This window comes from Salvelinus alpinus, chromosome 25 (genome assembly GCF_045679555.1).
Source record: "Salvelinus alpinus chromosome 25, SLU_Salpinus.1, whole genome shotgun sequence".
Classification (NCBI taxonomy): Eukaryota; Metazoa; Chordata; class Actinopteri; order Salmoniformes; family Salmonidae; genus Salvelinus; species Salvelinus alpinus.
This window is the reverse complement of record NC_092110.1, coordinates 44,417,944-44,432,791: the sequence shown is the minus strand read 5'-3', so window position 1 is coordinate 44,432,791 and position 14,848 is coordinate 44,417,944. Positions and strand designations below refer to the sequence as shown.

At 44.0% G+C, this 14,848-nt stretch overlaps 1 protein-coding gene across 1 annotated transcript in view; it reads left to right on the top strand.

Moving 5' to 3' along the window:
- paplna (papilin a, proteoglycan-like sulfated glycoprotein) overlaps window positions 1-14,848 on the top strand; it is a 95,912-nt gene that overhangs the window by 79,145 nt on the left and 1,919 nt on the right. The window contains exons 19-25 of the mRNA XM_071366904.1: window positions 13-403; window positions 4,882-5,043; window positions 7,236-7,363; window positions 7,874-7,997; window positions 8,101-8,247; window positions 12,774-12,901; window positions 14,078-14,186. Of these exons, the coding sequence (XP_071223005.1) occupies window positions 13-403; window positions 4,882-5,043; window positions 7,236-7,363; window positions 7,874-7,997; window positions 8,101-8,247; window positions 12,774-12,901; window positions 14,078-14,186 (1,189 nt within the window). The remainder of the gene's footprint in view (window positions 1-12; window positions 404-4,881; window positions 5,044-7,235; window positions 7,364-7,873; window positions 7,998-8,100; window positions 8,248-12,773; window positions 12,902-14,077; window positions 14,187-14,848) is intronic.

Sequence of the window (14,848 nt, the reverse complement as noted above, 5' to 3'; positions counted from 1 at the left end):
CCCCCTCTATAGTTCCCAGAACCACCTGTTCTCTGCCCAAGGCAGCCGGCTCCTGCAGTGGCTGGACGGACCGATACTTCTACGATGTCACCACCGCCAAGTGCTCACACTTCTGGTACGGTGGCTGCCACGGCAACAACAACAACTTCCTGACCCGCGGAGACTGTCAGAGCAGGTGCCCTGGGGCCCGGACCAGCCAGACCAGCCACACCTACCAGCTGAGCCAGTCAGGAACAGGCCATGACATGAGCAGGGTCTTCACGGTGCAGCGCGGCAGCTCAGGGGGATCCACTGGAGGGCGCAAGGGGGCCAGCGCCGCAGACCATGCCCACAGGGCTAGGGTCCATGTCCGGCCCCGCCGCCCAGCCCCCTACTCCGTTCAGAAAACCCACCCTGCAGCGAGGTAAGACCCTGAGGACCGACCAGCACTCAACCCTGCTTCCCCATCCGCTGCCAACCACCTGGCTAGGTAACACTTCTTCCCTCAGAAGGAACCTGCCAAAATCCACTGGCAAACAAAGGAGCTTAACCACAGAGAGACACACACACACACACACACACACACACACACACACACACACACACACACACACACACACACACACACACACACACACACACACACACACACACACACACACTATATACCCTCTTTAAAGCACACTATCACCTCACTATCACCTCACTATCCCCTCACTATCACCTCACTATCACCTCACTATCACCTCACTATCCCCTCACTATCACCTCACTATCACCTCACTATTCCCTCACTATCACCTCACTATCACCTCACTATCACCTCACTATTCCCTCACTATCACCTCACTATCACCTCACTATCACCTCACTATTCCCTCACTATCTACTATCACCTCACTATCACCTCACTATTTCCTCACTATCACCTCACTATCCCCTCACTATCACCTCACTATCTACTATCACCTCACTATCACCTCACCATCCCCTCACTATCCCCTCACTATCCCCTCACTATCACCTCACTATTCCCTCACTATCTACTATCACCTCACTATCCCCTCACTATCACCTCACTATCACCTCACCATCCCCTCACTATCACCTCACCATCCCCTCACTATCACCTCACTATCACCTCACTATCACCTCACTATCCCCTCGCTATCACCTCACGATCACCTCACTATCACCACACTATCACCTCACTATCCCCCCACTATCCCCTCACTATCACCTCACTATCACCTCACTATCACCTCACTATCACCTCACTATCCCCCCACTATCCCCTCACTATCACCTCACTATCCCCTCACTATCCCCTCACTATCACCTCACTATCACCTCACTATCACCTCACTATCACCTCACTATCCCCTCACTATCACCTCACTATCCCCTCACTATCACCTCACTATCACCTCACTATCCCCTCACTATCCCCTCACTATCACCGCACTATCACCACACTATCCCCTCACTAACCCCTCACTAACACCTCACTATCACCTCACTATCACCTCACTATCTACTATCACCTCACTATCACCTCACTTATCCTCACTATCCCCTCACTATCACCTCACTATCACCTCACTATCACCTCACTATCCCCTCACTATCACCTCACTATCACCTCACTATCACCTCACTATCCCCTCACTATCACCTCACTATCACCTCACTATCCCCTCACTATCACCTCACTATCTCCTCACTATCATCTCACTATCACCTCACTATCACCTCACTATCCCCTCACTATCACCTCACTATCCACTCACTATCACCTCACTATCACCTCTCTATCACCTCACTATCACCTCACTATCCCCTCACTATCCCCTCACTATCACCTCACTATCACCACACTATCCCCTCACTAACCCCTCACTAACACCTCACTATCACCTCACTATCACCTCACTATCTACTATCACCTCACTATCACCTCACTATCCCCTCACTATCCCCTCACTATCCCCTCACTATCCCCTCACTATCACCTCACTATCCCCTCACTATCACCTCACTATCCCCTCACTATCACCTCACTATCACCTCACTATCACCTCACTATCCCCTCACTATCACCTCACTATCACCTCACTATCCCCTCACTATCACCTCTCTATCACCTCACTATCCCCTCACTATCACCTCTCTATCACCTCACTATCACCTCACTATCCCCTCACTATCCCCTCACTATCACCTCACTATCCCCTCACTATCACCTCACTATCACCTCACTATCACCTCACTATCCCCTCACTATCACCTCACTATCACCTCACTATCCCCTCACTATCACCTCTCTATCACCTCACTATCCCCTCACTATCACCTCTCTATCACCTCACTATCACCTCACTATCCCCTCACTATCCCCTCACTATCACCTCACTATCCCCTCACTATCACCTCACTATCCCCTCACTATCCCCTCACTATCACCTCTCTATCACCTCACTATCACCTCACTATCCCCTCACTATCCCCTCACTATCACCTCACTATCACCACACTATCCCCTCACTAACCCCTCACTAACACCTCACTATCACCTCACTATCACCTCACTATCTACTATCACCTCACTATCACCTCACTATCCCCTCACTATCCCCTCACTATCCCCTCACTATCACCTCACTATCCCCTCACTATCCCCTCACTATCCCCTCACTATCACCTCACTATCACCTCACTATCACCTCACTATCCCCTCACTATCCCCTCACTATCACCTCACTATCACCTCACTATCCCCTCACTATCCCCTCACTATCCCCTCACTATCCCCTCACTATCCCCTCACTATCACCTCACTATCACCTCACTATCACCTCACTATCACCTCACTATCCCCTCACTATCCCCTCACTATCACCTCACTATCCCCTCACTATATCTCACTATCAATTCACTATCCCCTCACTATCACCTCACTATCACCTCACTATCACCACGCTGTCGCTACCAGAGATACCTCTCTCACGCGCAGCAACACACACGCTTGACCTTTAACCTTTCATCTTGACCAATCCCAGGAGTCGTTGGTAACCATATTGGGCGGTGCTTCATGCCTCTGTATCTTTACTGGTGTAGGTTGGTGCCCTGCTACCGTCTGTTGTCTGCCGCTCATAGATGTTAGTGTTTTAGTGCCTCCTTCCTGTGTCTTTGTTGTGTTTATGTGCTTCCTGTGATCCAATCAAACAAATAAAGAATCTGCTGTGACGCTCCACAACTCCTCGTCTGTCGGTCCATCTGTCCGTCTGTATGGTGGTGTGGTCTCATCGTATGGTGGTGTGGTGGTGTGGTCTCATCGTATGGTGGTGTGGTGGTGTGGTCTCATCGTATGGTGGTGTGGTGGTGTGGTCCTGTTCCATGTGCCTCCTCTAGACTCCTCCTCTAGACTCCTCCTCTAGACTCCTCCTGTAGACTCCTCCTCTAGACTCCTCCTCTAGACTCCTCCTCTAGACTCCTCCTGTAGACTCCTCCTCTAGACTCCTCCTCTAGACTCCTCCTGTAGACTCCTCCTCTAGACTCCTCCTCTAGACTCCTCCTCTAGACTCCTCCTGTAGACTCCTCCTCTAGACTCCTCCTCTAGACTCCTCCTCTAGACTCCTCCTGTAGACTCCTCCTCTAGACTCCTCCTCTAGACTCCTCCTGTAGACTCCTCCTCTAGACTCCTCCTCTAGACTCCTCCTCTTTACTCCTCTTCTAGACTCCTCCTCTAGACTCCTCCTCTAGACTCCTCTTCTAGACTCCTCCTCTAGACTCCTCCTCTAGACTCCTCCTCTAGACTCCTCCTCTAGACTCCTCCTCTAGACTCCTCCTCTTTACTCCTCCTGTAGACTCCTCCTGTAGACTCCTCCTCTAGACTCCTCCTCTAGACTCCTCCTCTAGACTCCTCCTCTAGACGCCTCCTCTAGACGCCTCCTCTAGACTCCTCCTCTAGACTCCTCCTCTAGACTCCTCCTCTTTACTCCTCCTGTAGACTCCTCCTGTAGACGCCTCCTGTAGACTCCTCCTCTAGACGCCTCCTTTAGACTCCTCCTCTAGACTCCTCCTCTAGACTCCTCCTCTAGACTCCTCCTCTTTACTCCTCCTCTAGACTCCTCCTGTAGACTCCTCCTCTAGACTCCTCCTCTAGACTCCTCCTCTTTACTCCTCCTCTACACTCCTCCTGTAGACTCCTCCTCTAGACGCCTCCTCTAGACGCCTCCTCTAGACTCCTCCTCTAGACTCCTCCTCTAGACTCCTCCTCTAGACTCCTCCTCTAGACGCCTCCTCTAGACTCCTCCTCTAGACTCCTCCTCTAGACTCCTCCTCTAGACTCCTCCTCTAGACGCCTCCTCTAGACGCCTCCTCTAGACTCCTCCTCTAGACTCCTCCTCTAGACTCCTCCTCTAGACTCCTCCTGTAGACTCCTCCTCTAGACGCCTCCTCTAGACGCCTCCTCTAGACGCCTCCTCTAGACTCCTCCTCTAGACGCCTCCTCTAGACTCCTCCTCTAGACTCCTCCTCTATCTCCAGTAGAAATAGAATGTCACATTTCCATTTCTATGCTGTCTAGCTCTATGATGTCTAGCTCTATGCTGTCTAGCTCTATGCTGTCTTGCTCTATGATGTCTAGCTCTATGCTGTCTAGCTCTATGATGTCTAGCTCTATGATGTCTAGCTCTATGCTGTCTAGCTCTATGCTGTTACCAAAATAATCAGCATAAAGAGACTTTCCTCTTTTCTCTCTCTCCTTCTTTCCATGTCTTTCCCTCTCTCTCATCTCTCCATGTCTTCCTTCCCTCTCTCCTCTCTTTCCCTCTTTCTTTCCATGTCTTTCCCCTGTCCTCTCTCCCTCATGTCCCTCTCAAACCCCAACCCCCCCTCCAGCTTGACCCAGTCAGTGGGGGTGAAGATCGACCAGTCCGACCCGACTACGGTGGAGGCTCTGGTGGGACAGACGGTAGTGTTACCCTGCAGAGTCTCTCCGGCTCCATCCTCCACCATCATAGTGGAGTGGAGGAAGGATGGAGTCCCTCTCACTACCTTTAGGTGAGCACACTACATTTTTGACATCTTAATCATTAAGCAGACGCTCTTATCCAGAGCAACTTACAGCCATTGAAGGTAGCGAGGTACGGCAATCACATTTCACAATCGTAGCTTATTGAGGAATGTGAAACTCTAATTAAACAGTTTATCAGCAAAATAGTTGGGCGTAAAGAAAAGGGATGTTCCCACACTGATACACTGTGTGACTGTACCTTGGCGTATACTGTAAGTTGTACAGTTGAAGTCGGAGGTTTACATACACTTAGGTTGTAGTCATTAAAACTCGTTTTTCAACCGCTCCACACATTTCTTGTTAACAAACTATAGTTTTGGCAAGTCGGTTAGGACATCTACTTTGTACATGACACAAGTCATTTTTGCCCACACATTTTCTATAGGTTTGAGGTCAGGGCTTTGTGTTGGCCACTCCAGTACCTTGACTTTGTTGTCCTTAAGCCATTTTGCCACAACTTTGGAAGTATGCTTGGGGTCATTGTTCATTTGGAAGACCCATTTGCGACCAAGCTTTAACTTCCTGACTGATGTCTTGAGATGTTGCTTCAATATATCCACGTACTTTTCCTGCCTCATGATGCCATCTATTTTGTGAAGTGCGTCAGTCCCTCCTGCAGCAAAGCACCCCCACAACATGATGCTGCCACCCCCGTGCTTCACGGTTGGGATGGTGTTCTTCGGCTTGCAAGCCACCCCCTTTTTCCTCCAAACATAACGATGGTCATTATGGCCAAACAGTTCTATTTTTTTTAATCAGACCAGAGGACATTTCTCCAAAAAGTACGATCTTTGTCCCCATGTGCAGTTGCAAACCGTAGTCTGGATTTTTAATGTCGGTTTTGGAGCAGTGGCTTCTTCCTTGCTGAGCGGCCTTTCAGGTAATGTCGATATAGGACTCGTTTTACTGTGGATATAGATACGTTTGTACCTGTTTCCTCCATCATCTTCACAAGGTCCTTTGCTGTTGTTCTGGGATTGATTTGCACTTTTCGCACCAATGTACATTCATCTCTAGGAAACAGAACGCGTCTCCTTCCTGAGTGGTATGACGGCTGCGTGGTCCCATGGTGTTTATACTTGCGTACTATTGTTTGTACAGATGAACATGGTACCTTCAGGCATTTGGAAATTGCTCCCAATGATGAACCAGACTTGTGGAGGTCTACAATTATTTTTCTGAGGTCTTGGCTGATTTCTTTTGATTTTCCCATGATGTCAAGCAAAGAGGCACTGAGTTTGAAGGTAGGCTTTGAAATACATCCACAGGTACTCCTCCAATTGACTCAAATTATGTCAATTAGCCTATCAGAAGCTTCTAAAGCCATGACATCATTTTCTGTAATTTTCCAAGCTGTTTAAAGGCACAGTCAACTTAGTGTATGTAAACTTCTGACCCACTGGAATTGTGATACAGTGAATTATAAGTGAAATAATCTGTCTGTAAACAATTGTTGGAAAAATGACTTGTGTCATGCACAAAGTAGATGTCCTAACTGACTTGGCAAAACTATAGTTTGTTAACAAGAAATTTGTGGAGTGGTTGAAAAATGTATTTGAATGACTCCAACCTAAGTGTATGTAAACTACAGACTTCAACTGTATCTGTGACCAACAGATGCATATCTGTATTCCCAGTCATGTGAAATTCATAGATTGGGGCCTAATTATTAATCACAAGGACAGATGAAACAGATCAGGGTGTGAAACTAATGAATTTATTTAAATTGACTGATTTCCTGATATGAACTGTAACTCAGTAAAATCTTTGATAATTGTTGCATGTTGCGTTTTATATTGTTGTTCAGTTTTACTGTATTATAAACTGGGTGGCTCGAGCCCTTGAATGCTGATTGGCTGAAAGCCATAGTAAATCAGACCGTATACCACGGGTATGACAAAAACATTTATTTTGACTCTTCTAATTACGTTGGTAACCAGTTTATAACAGCAATAAGGCACCTCGGGGGATTGGTGGTATATGACCAATATACCATGGCTGTATCCATGGACCTTCGCATTGCTTTGTGAGAAAGAACAGCCGTTAGCGGTAGCCATATACCACACCCTCTCTGGTCTTATTGCTTATTAAATAACATTTTCTGTGTTCTGGGTATATTCTATACACACCAATGTGCTGGATATTTTAAGTGTGTGCAACTGTCAAATCCTTCCCCCAGGCATCATCCGCAGCCCAATGGTTCCCTGTTCGTTGGTCCTCTAACTAAGGCGGACTCTGGTTGGTTGCTCTGTGTGGCAACGCGTGACCGTGAGAGAGATCACCGCTACGTATACCTGTCTGTCTCAGGTATGTAGAGACACGTCTGTCAATGTGTTTGTTTTACCATCCTTGTGGTTGACCTTGATCCAAATCACTGTGTGTTTGTTTTACCTTGTGGTTGACCTTGAGCCAGATCACTGTGTGTTTGTTTTACCTTGTGGTTGACCTTGAGCCAGATCACTGTGTGTTTGTTTTACCTTGTGGTTGACCTTGAGCCAGATCACTGTGTGTTTGTTTTACCTTGTGGTTGACCTTGAGCCAGATCACTGTGTGTTTGTTTTACCTTGTGGTTGACCTTGATCCAAATCACTGTGTGTTTGTTTTACCTTGTGGTTGACCTTGAGCCAGATCACTGTGTGTTTGTTTTACCTTGTGGTTGACCTTGATCCAAATCACTGTGTGTTTGTTTTACCTTGTGGGACCTTCAGCAAAATCACTGTGTGTTTGTTTTACCTTGTGGTTGACCTTGATCCAAATCACTGTGTGTTTGTTTTACCTTGTGGTTGACCTTGAGCCAAATCACTGTGTGTTTGACAGAGAACTCCAGAGGGCCACAGGTAGTACAGGACGCGACAGGAAGCCTCCCCCAAGATGGAGCAGACAGGACAGGAGAGACAGGAGTTATACTGCCATCAGTACCTCATCGCCAGCCCTCACCCAAGTAGGAGTCACACACACACACACACCGACACACACACACACACACACAACCCCCCCTCTCCACATTGTCCCATCCACCGTCCTCTCTGTGTGTGATGGTTCAGGTTCAGTATAGACCGATCAGGTTCGTCGTCTGTGGAGGGGAAAGCAGGACAGACGGTCAGACTAGCCTGTAAGATCGTCCCAACCTCAGCGCTCTCCTCGGTCAGCCTCCAGTGGACCAGAGAGGGACAGACACTCAACTCTCTCAGGTAACAGTGTTAGTGCTGCTCTGGGGTCAAAGCCATGGATTCAGAGATATTTAAGAGATCCTAATACCTTTTTATTCAGAGATATTTAAGAGATCTTAATACCTTTTTATTCAGAGATATTTAAGAGATCCTAATACCTTTTTATTCAGAGATATTTAAGAGATCTTAATACCTTTTTATTCAGAGATATCTAAGAGATCTTAATACCTTTTTATTCAGAGATATTTAAGAGATCTTAATACCTTTTTATTCAGAGATATTTAAAATAGATCTTAATACCTTTTTATTCAGAGATATTTAATAGATCTTAATACCTTTTTATTCAGAGATATTTAATAGATCTTAATACCTTTTTATTCAGAGATATTTAAGAGATCTTAATACCATTTTATTCAGAGATATTTAAGAGATCTTAATACCTTTTTATTCAGAGATATTTAAGAGATCTTAATACCATTTTATTCAGAGATATTTAAGAGATCTTAATACCTTTTTATTCAGAGATATTTAAGAGATCTTAATACCATTTTATTCAGAGATATTAAAACATATTAAAACCTTTTTAACTTTGCTTTTCCGTTCCGTTTTTATTGTTATTCTTCTTATGTTCGTCGTGTCGTAAATATTGGTTTCATTTTCATAGTTTTTCTCTTCTTCTGTGAAGTTCATTGTGTTTCTATCTGAAATGTGTTATATGAATAAAGTTTGATTTGATTTAGAGAGCTGGGACATTTAAGGTTTCTTCAATCTGATGCATTTTACATTACACTACAACATTCTATAACAGCCATGTTATCTCCCCATTAACATGACACTACAACATTCTATAACAGTCATGTTATCTCCCCATTAACATGACACTACAACATTCTATAACAGCCATGTTATCTCCCCCATTAACATGACACTACAACATTCTATAACAGCCATGTTATCTCCCCCATTAACATGACACTACAGCATTCTATAACAGCCATGTTATCTCCCCCATTAACATGACACTACAACATTCTATAACAGCCATGTTATCTCCCCCATTAACACTACAACATTCTATAACAGCCATGTTATCTCCCCCATTAACATGACACTACAACATTCTATAACAGCCATGTTATCTCCTCCATTAACATGACACTACAACATTCTATAACAGCCATGTTATCTCCCCCATTAACATGACACTACAACATTCTATAACAGCCATGTTATCTCCCCCATTAACATTACACTACAACATTCTATAACAGCTATGTTATCTCCCCCATTAACATGACACTACAACATTCTATAACAGCCATGTTATCTCCCCCATTAACATTACACTACACCACTCTATAACAGCCCTGTTATCTCCTCCATTAACATGACACTACAACATTCTATAACAGCCATGTTATCTCCCCCATTAACATGACACTACAACATTCTATAACAGCCATGTTTTCTCCCCCATTAACATGACACTACAACATTCTATAACAGCCATGTTATCTCTCCATTAACATGACACTACAACACTCTATAACAGCCATGTTATCTCCCCCATTAACATGACACTACAACATTCTATAACAGCCATGTTATCTCTCCATTAACATGACACTACAACATTCTATAACAGCCATATTATCTCCCCCATTAACATGACACTACAACATTCTATAACAGCCATGTTATCTCCCACATTAACACTACACTACAACATTCTATAACAGCCATGTTATCTCCCCCATTAACATTACACCATTCTATAACATACATGTTATCTCCCCCATTAACATTACAACATTCTATAACACACATGTTATCTCCCCCATTAACATTACAACATTCTATAACATACATGTTATCTCCCCCATTAACATGACACTACAACATTCTATAACAGCCATGTTATCTCCCCCATTAACATGACACTACAACATTCTATAACAGCCATGTTATCTCCCACATTAACACTACACTACAACATTCTATAACAGCCATGTTATCTCCCACATTAACACTACACTACAACATTCTATAACAGCCATGTTATCTCCCCCATTAACATTACAACATTCTATAACATACATGGTATCTCCACCATTAACATTACAACATTCTATAACAGCCATGTTATCTCCCCCATTAACATGACACTACAACATTCTATAACAGCCATGTTATCTCCCCCATTAACATGACACTACAACATTCTATAACAGCCATGTTTTCCCCCCAATTAACATTACACTACAACATTATATAACAGCCATGTTATCTCCCCCATTAACATTACACTACAACATTCTATAACAGCCATGTTATCTCTCCATTAACATGACACTACAACACTCTATAACAGCCATGTTATCTCCCCCATTAACAATACACTACAACATTCTATAACAGCCATGTTATCTCCCCCATTAACATGACACTACAACATTCTATAACAGCCATGTTATCTCCCCATTAACATGACACTACAACATTCTATAACAGCCATGTTATCTCCCCATTAACATTACACTACAACATTCTATAACAGCCATGTTATCTCACCATTAACATGACACTACAACATTCTATAACAGTCATGTTATCTCCCCATTAACATGACACTACAACATTCTATAACAGCCATGTTATCTCCCCCATTAACATGACACTACAACATTCTATAACAGCCATGTTTTCTCCCCCATTAACATGACACTACAACACTCTATAACAGCCATGTTATCTCCCCATTAACATGACACTACAGCATTCTATAACAGCCATGTTATCTCCCCCATTAACATGACACTACAACATTCTATAACAGCCATGTTATCTCCCCCATTAACATGACACTACAACACTCTATAACAGCCATGTTTTCTCCCCCATTAACATGACACTACAACATTCTATAACAGCCATGTTATCTCCCCATTAACATGACACTACAACACTCTATAACAGCCATGTTATCTCCCCCATTAACATGACACTACAACATTCTATAACATCCATGTTATCTCCCCCATTAACATGACACTACAACATTCTATAACAGCCATGTTATCTCCCCCATTAACATGACACTACAACATTCTATAACAGCCATGTTATCTCCCCCATTAACATGACACTACAACATTCTATAACAGCCATGTTATCTCCCCCATTAACATGACACTACAACATTCTATAACAGCCATGTTATCTCCCCATTAACATGACACTACAACATTCTATAACAGCCATGTTATCTCCCCATTAACATGACACTACAACATTCTATAACAGCCATGTTATCTCCCCCATTAACATGACACTACAACATTCTATAACAGCCATGTTATCTCCCCCATTAACATGACACTACAACATTCTATAACAGCCATGTTATCTCCCCCATTAACATGACACTACAACATTCTATAACAGCCATGTTTTCTCCCCCATTAACATTACACTACAACATTCTATAACAGCCATGTTATCTCCCCCATTAACATGACACTACAACATTCTATAACAGCCATGTTATCTCCCCCATTAACATGACACTACAACATTCTATAACAGCCATGTTATCTCCCCATTAACATGACACTACAACATTCTATAACAGCCATGTTATCTCCCCCATTAACATGACACTACAACATTCTATAACAGCCATGTTTTCTCCCCCATTAACATTACACTACAACATTCTATAACAGCCATGTTATCTCCCCCATTAACATTACACTACAACATTCTATAACAGCCATGTTATCTCCCCCATTAACATGACACTACAACATTCTATAACAGCCATGTTATCTCCCCCATTAACATGACACTACAACATTCTATAACAGCCATGTTATCTCCCCCATTCACATGACACTACAACATTCTATAACAGCCATGTTATCTCCCCCATTAACATGACACTACAACATTCTATAACAGCCATGTTATCTCCCCCATTAACATGACACTACAACATTCTATAACAGCCATGTTATCTCCCCCATTAACATGACACTACAACATTCTATAACAGCCATGTTATCTCCCCCATTAACATGACACTACAACATTCTATAACAGCCATGTTATCTCCCCCATTAACATGACACTACAACATTCTATAACAGCCATGTTATCTCCCCCATTAACATTACATGGATAATATTTTAACAATGATATGTCACTGAATGTCTAGAATTTAGAACAATATTCAACATTCTAAAAGTTGTCCCAGCTCTCTAAACTGTGGCTCGGGTTGTTCTAGTCTACACTTTTGTAGCATATTTTATGTTTTAAACTACATTCAGTCAGTTGCTTTAGTCAGTCAGTGTTGCACGACAGATCTCTACGTGGCCCACAGCAAGACCTGTCTTCCCTTTTTACTCTAAGCCAGAGTCGAAAGAGAAAATGTCCATTTTATGAAAATGTTGAGGGCAATGTTTTCTTATGCCTTGTCTTATTACTGTTGTGACTGTGACCGGTTGCTTCTGCCCCGTGCGTAAATGTGATTGGTTGTTGCTATGCAGACATGCACAGCACGCGGACGGCACCCTTGTGATTGGCCAGTTGACGTCAGATGACTCAGGTGTCTACACCTGTACAGGCTCCACCCACAGTCAACTGGAACAGAGACAGCTCACGCTCAAAGTACAAGGTGATTGGCTTCAGACACACCTGTCTCACATACCTGGCTTCAGACACACCTGTCTCACATAACTGACTTCGGCCATACCTGTCTCACTGGTACACATCTGTCTTTCACACTTGTGTTACAAACGTGAATTACTAGGACACACCTGTCTCACCTCTGTTAGACCTGTCTCACCTCTGTTAAACCTGTCTCACCTCTGTCACACCTGTCTCACCTCTGTTACATCTGTCTCACCTCTGTCACACCTGTCTCGCATCTGTTACACCTGTCTCACCTCTGTCACACCTGTCTCACCTCTGTTACATCTGTCTCACCTCTGTCACACCTGTCTCGCATCTGTTACATCTGTCTCACCTTTGTTAAACCTGTCTCACCTCTGTTAAACCTGTCTCACCTCTGTTAAACCTGTCTCACCTCTGTCACACCTGTCTCACCTCTGTTACATCTGTCTCACCTCTGTCACACCTGTCTCGCATCTGTTACATCTGTCTCACCTCTGTTAAACCTGTCTCACCTCTGTTAAACCTGTCTCACCTCTGTTAAACCTGTCTCACCTCTGTTAGACCTGTCTCACCTCTGTTAGACCTGTCTCACCTCTGTTAAACCTGTCTCACATCTGGCACACCCGTCTCACCTCTGTTAGACCTGTCTCACCTCTTTCACACCTGTCTCACCTCTGTTACATCTGTCTCACCTCTGTTACATCTGTCTCACCTCTGTTAAACCTGTCTCACCTCTGTCACACCTGTCTCGCCTCTGTCACACCTGTCTCACCTCTGTTTCACCTGTCTCACCTCTGTTTCACCTGTCTCACCTCTGTTAGACCTGTCTCACCTCTGTTAGACCTGTCTCACCTCTGTTTCACCTGTCTCACCTCTGTTAGACCTGTCTCACCCACTGTTAGACCTGTCTCACCTCTGTCACACCTGTCTCGCCTCTGTCACACCTGTCTCACCTCTGTTAGACCTGTCTCACCTCTGTCACACCTGTCTCGCCTCTGTCACACCTGTCTCACCTCTGTTACACCTGTCTCACCTCTGTCACACCTGTCTCACCTCTGTCACACCTGTCTCACCTCTGTCACACCTGTCTCACCTCTGTTACACCTGTCTCACCACTGTTAGACCTGTCTCACCTCTGTTAGACCTGTCTCACCTCTGTATTGTGTGCATTTCCAAGGAGACCTGAGGATCACCATGGCCCCTAACAATGTGCAGGTGTCTCAGGGCGGCACGGCCCAGCTCCCCTGTGTGGTGTCTGGGGACAACGTCAGCGTCGGCTGGTCCAGGTGAGATATGGAGCTGTGAACGGTTTCCATTGGAGCAGTGTCCTCATACACAGGGCAGATATTATAATACACCGTATGATGAACATAGAACTAGAACATAGAGCTAGAACATAGAAATAGAACATAGAAGTAGAACATAGAACTAGAACATAGAGCTAGAACATAGAACTAGAACATAGAACTAGAACATAGAACTAGAACATAGAGCTAGAACATAGAGCTAGAACATAGAGCTAGAACATAGAGCTAGAACATAGAAGTAGAACATAGAACATAGAAGTAGAACATAGAAGTAGAACATAGAGCTAGAACATAGAGCTAGAACATAGAAGTAGAACATAGAACTAGAACATAGAACATAGAAGTAGAACATAGAAGTAGAACATAGAGCTAGAACATAGAAGTCGAACATAGAACTAGAACATAGAACATAGAACATAGAACATAGAAGTAGAACATAGAAGTAGAACATAGAGCTAGAACATAGAAGTAGAACATAGAACTAGAACATAGAACATAGAAGTAGAACATAGAAGTAGAACATAGAGCTAGAACATAGAAGTAGAACATAGAAGTATAACATAGAACTAGAACATAGAGCTAGAACATAGAGCTTGACCAGACCTTAATTAGTAGCTGAATATGTTGTAGCTTCTCTGGAA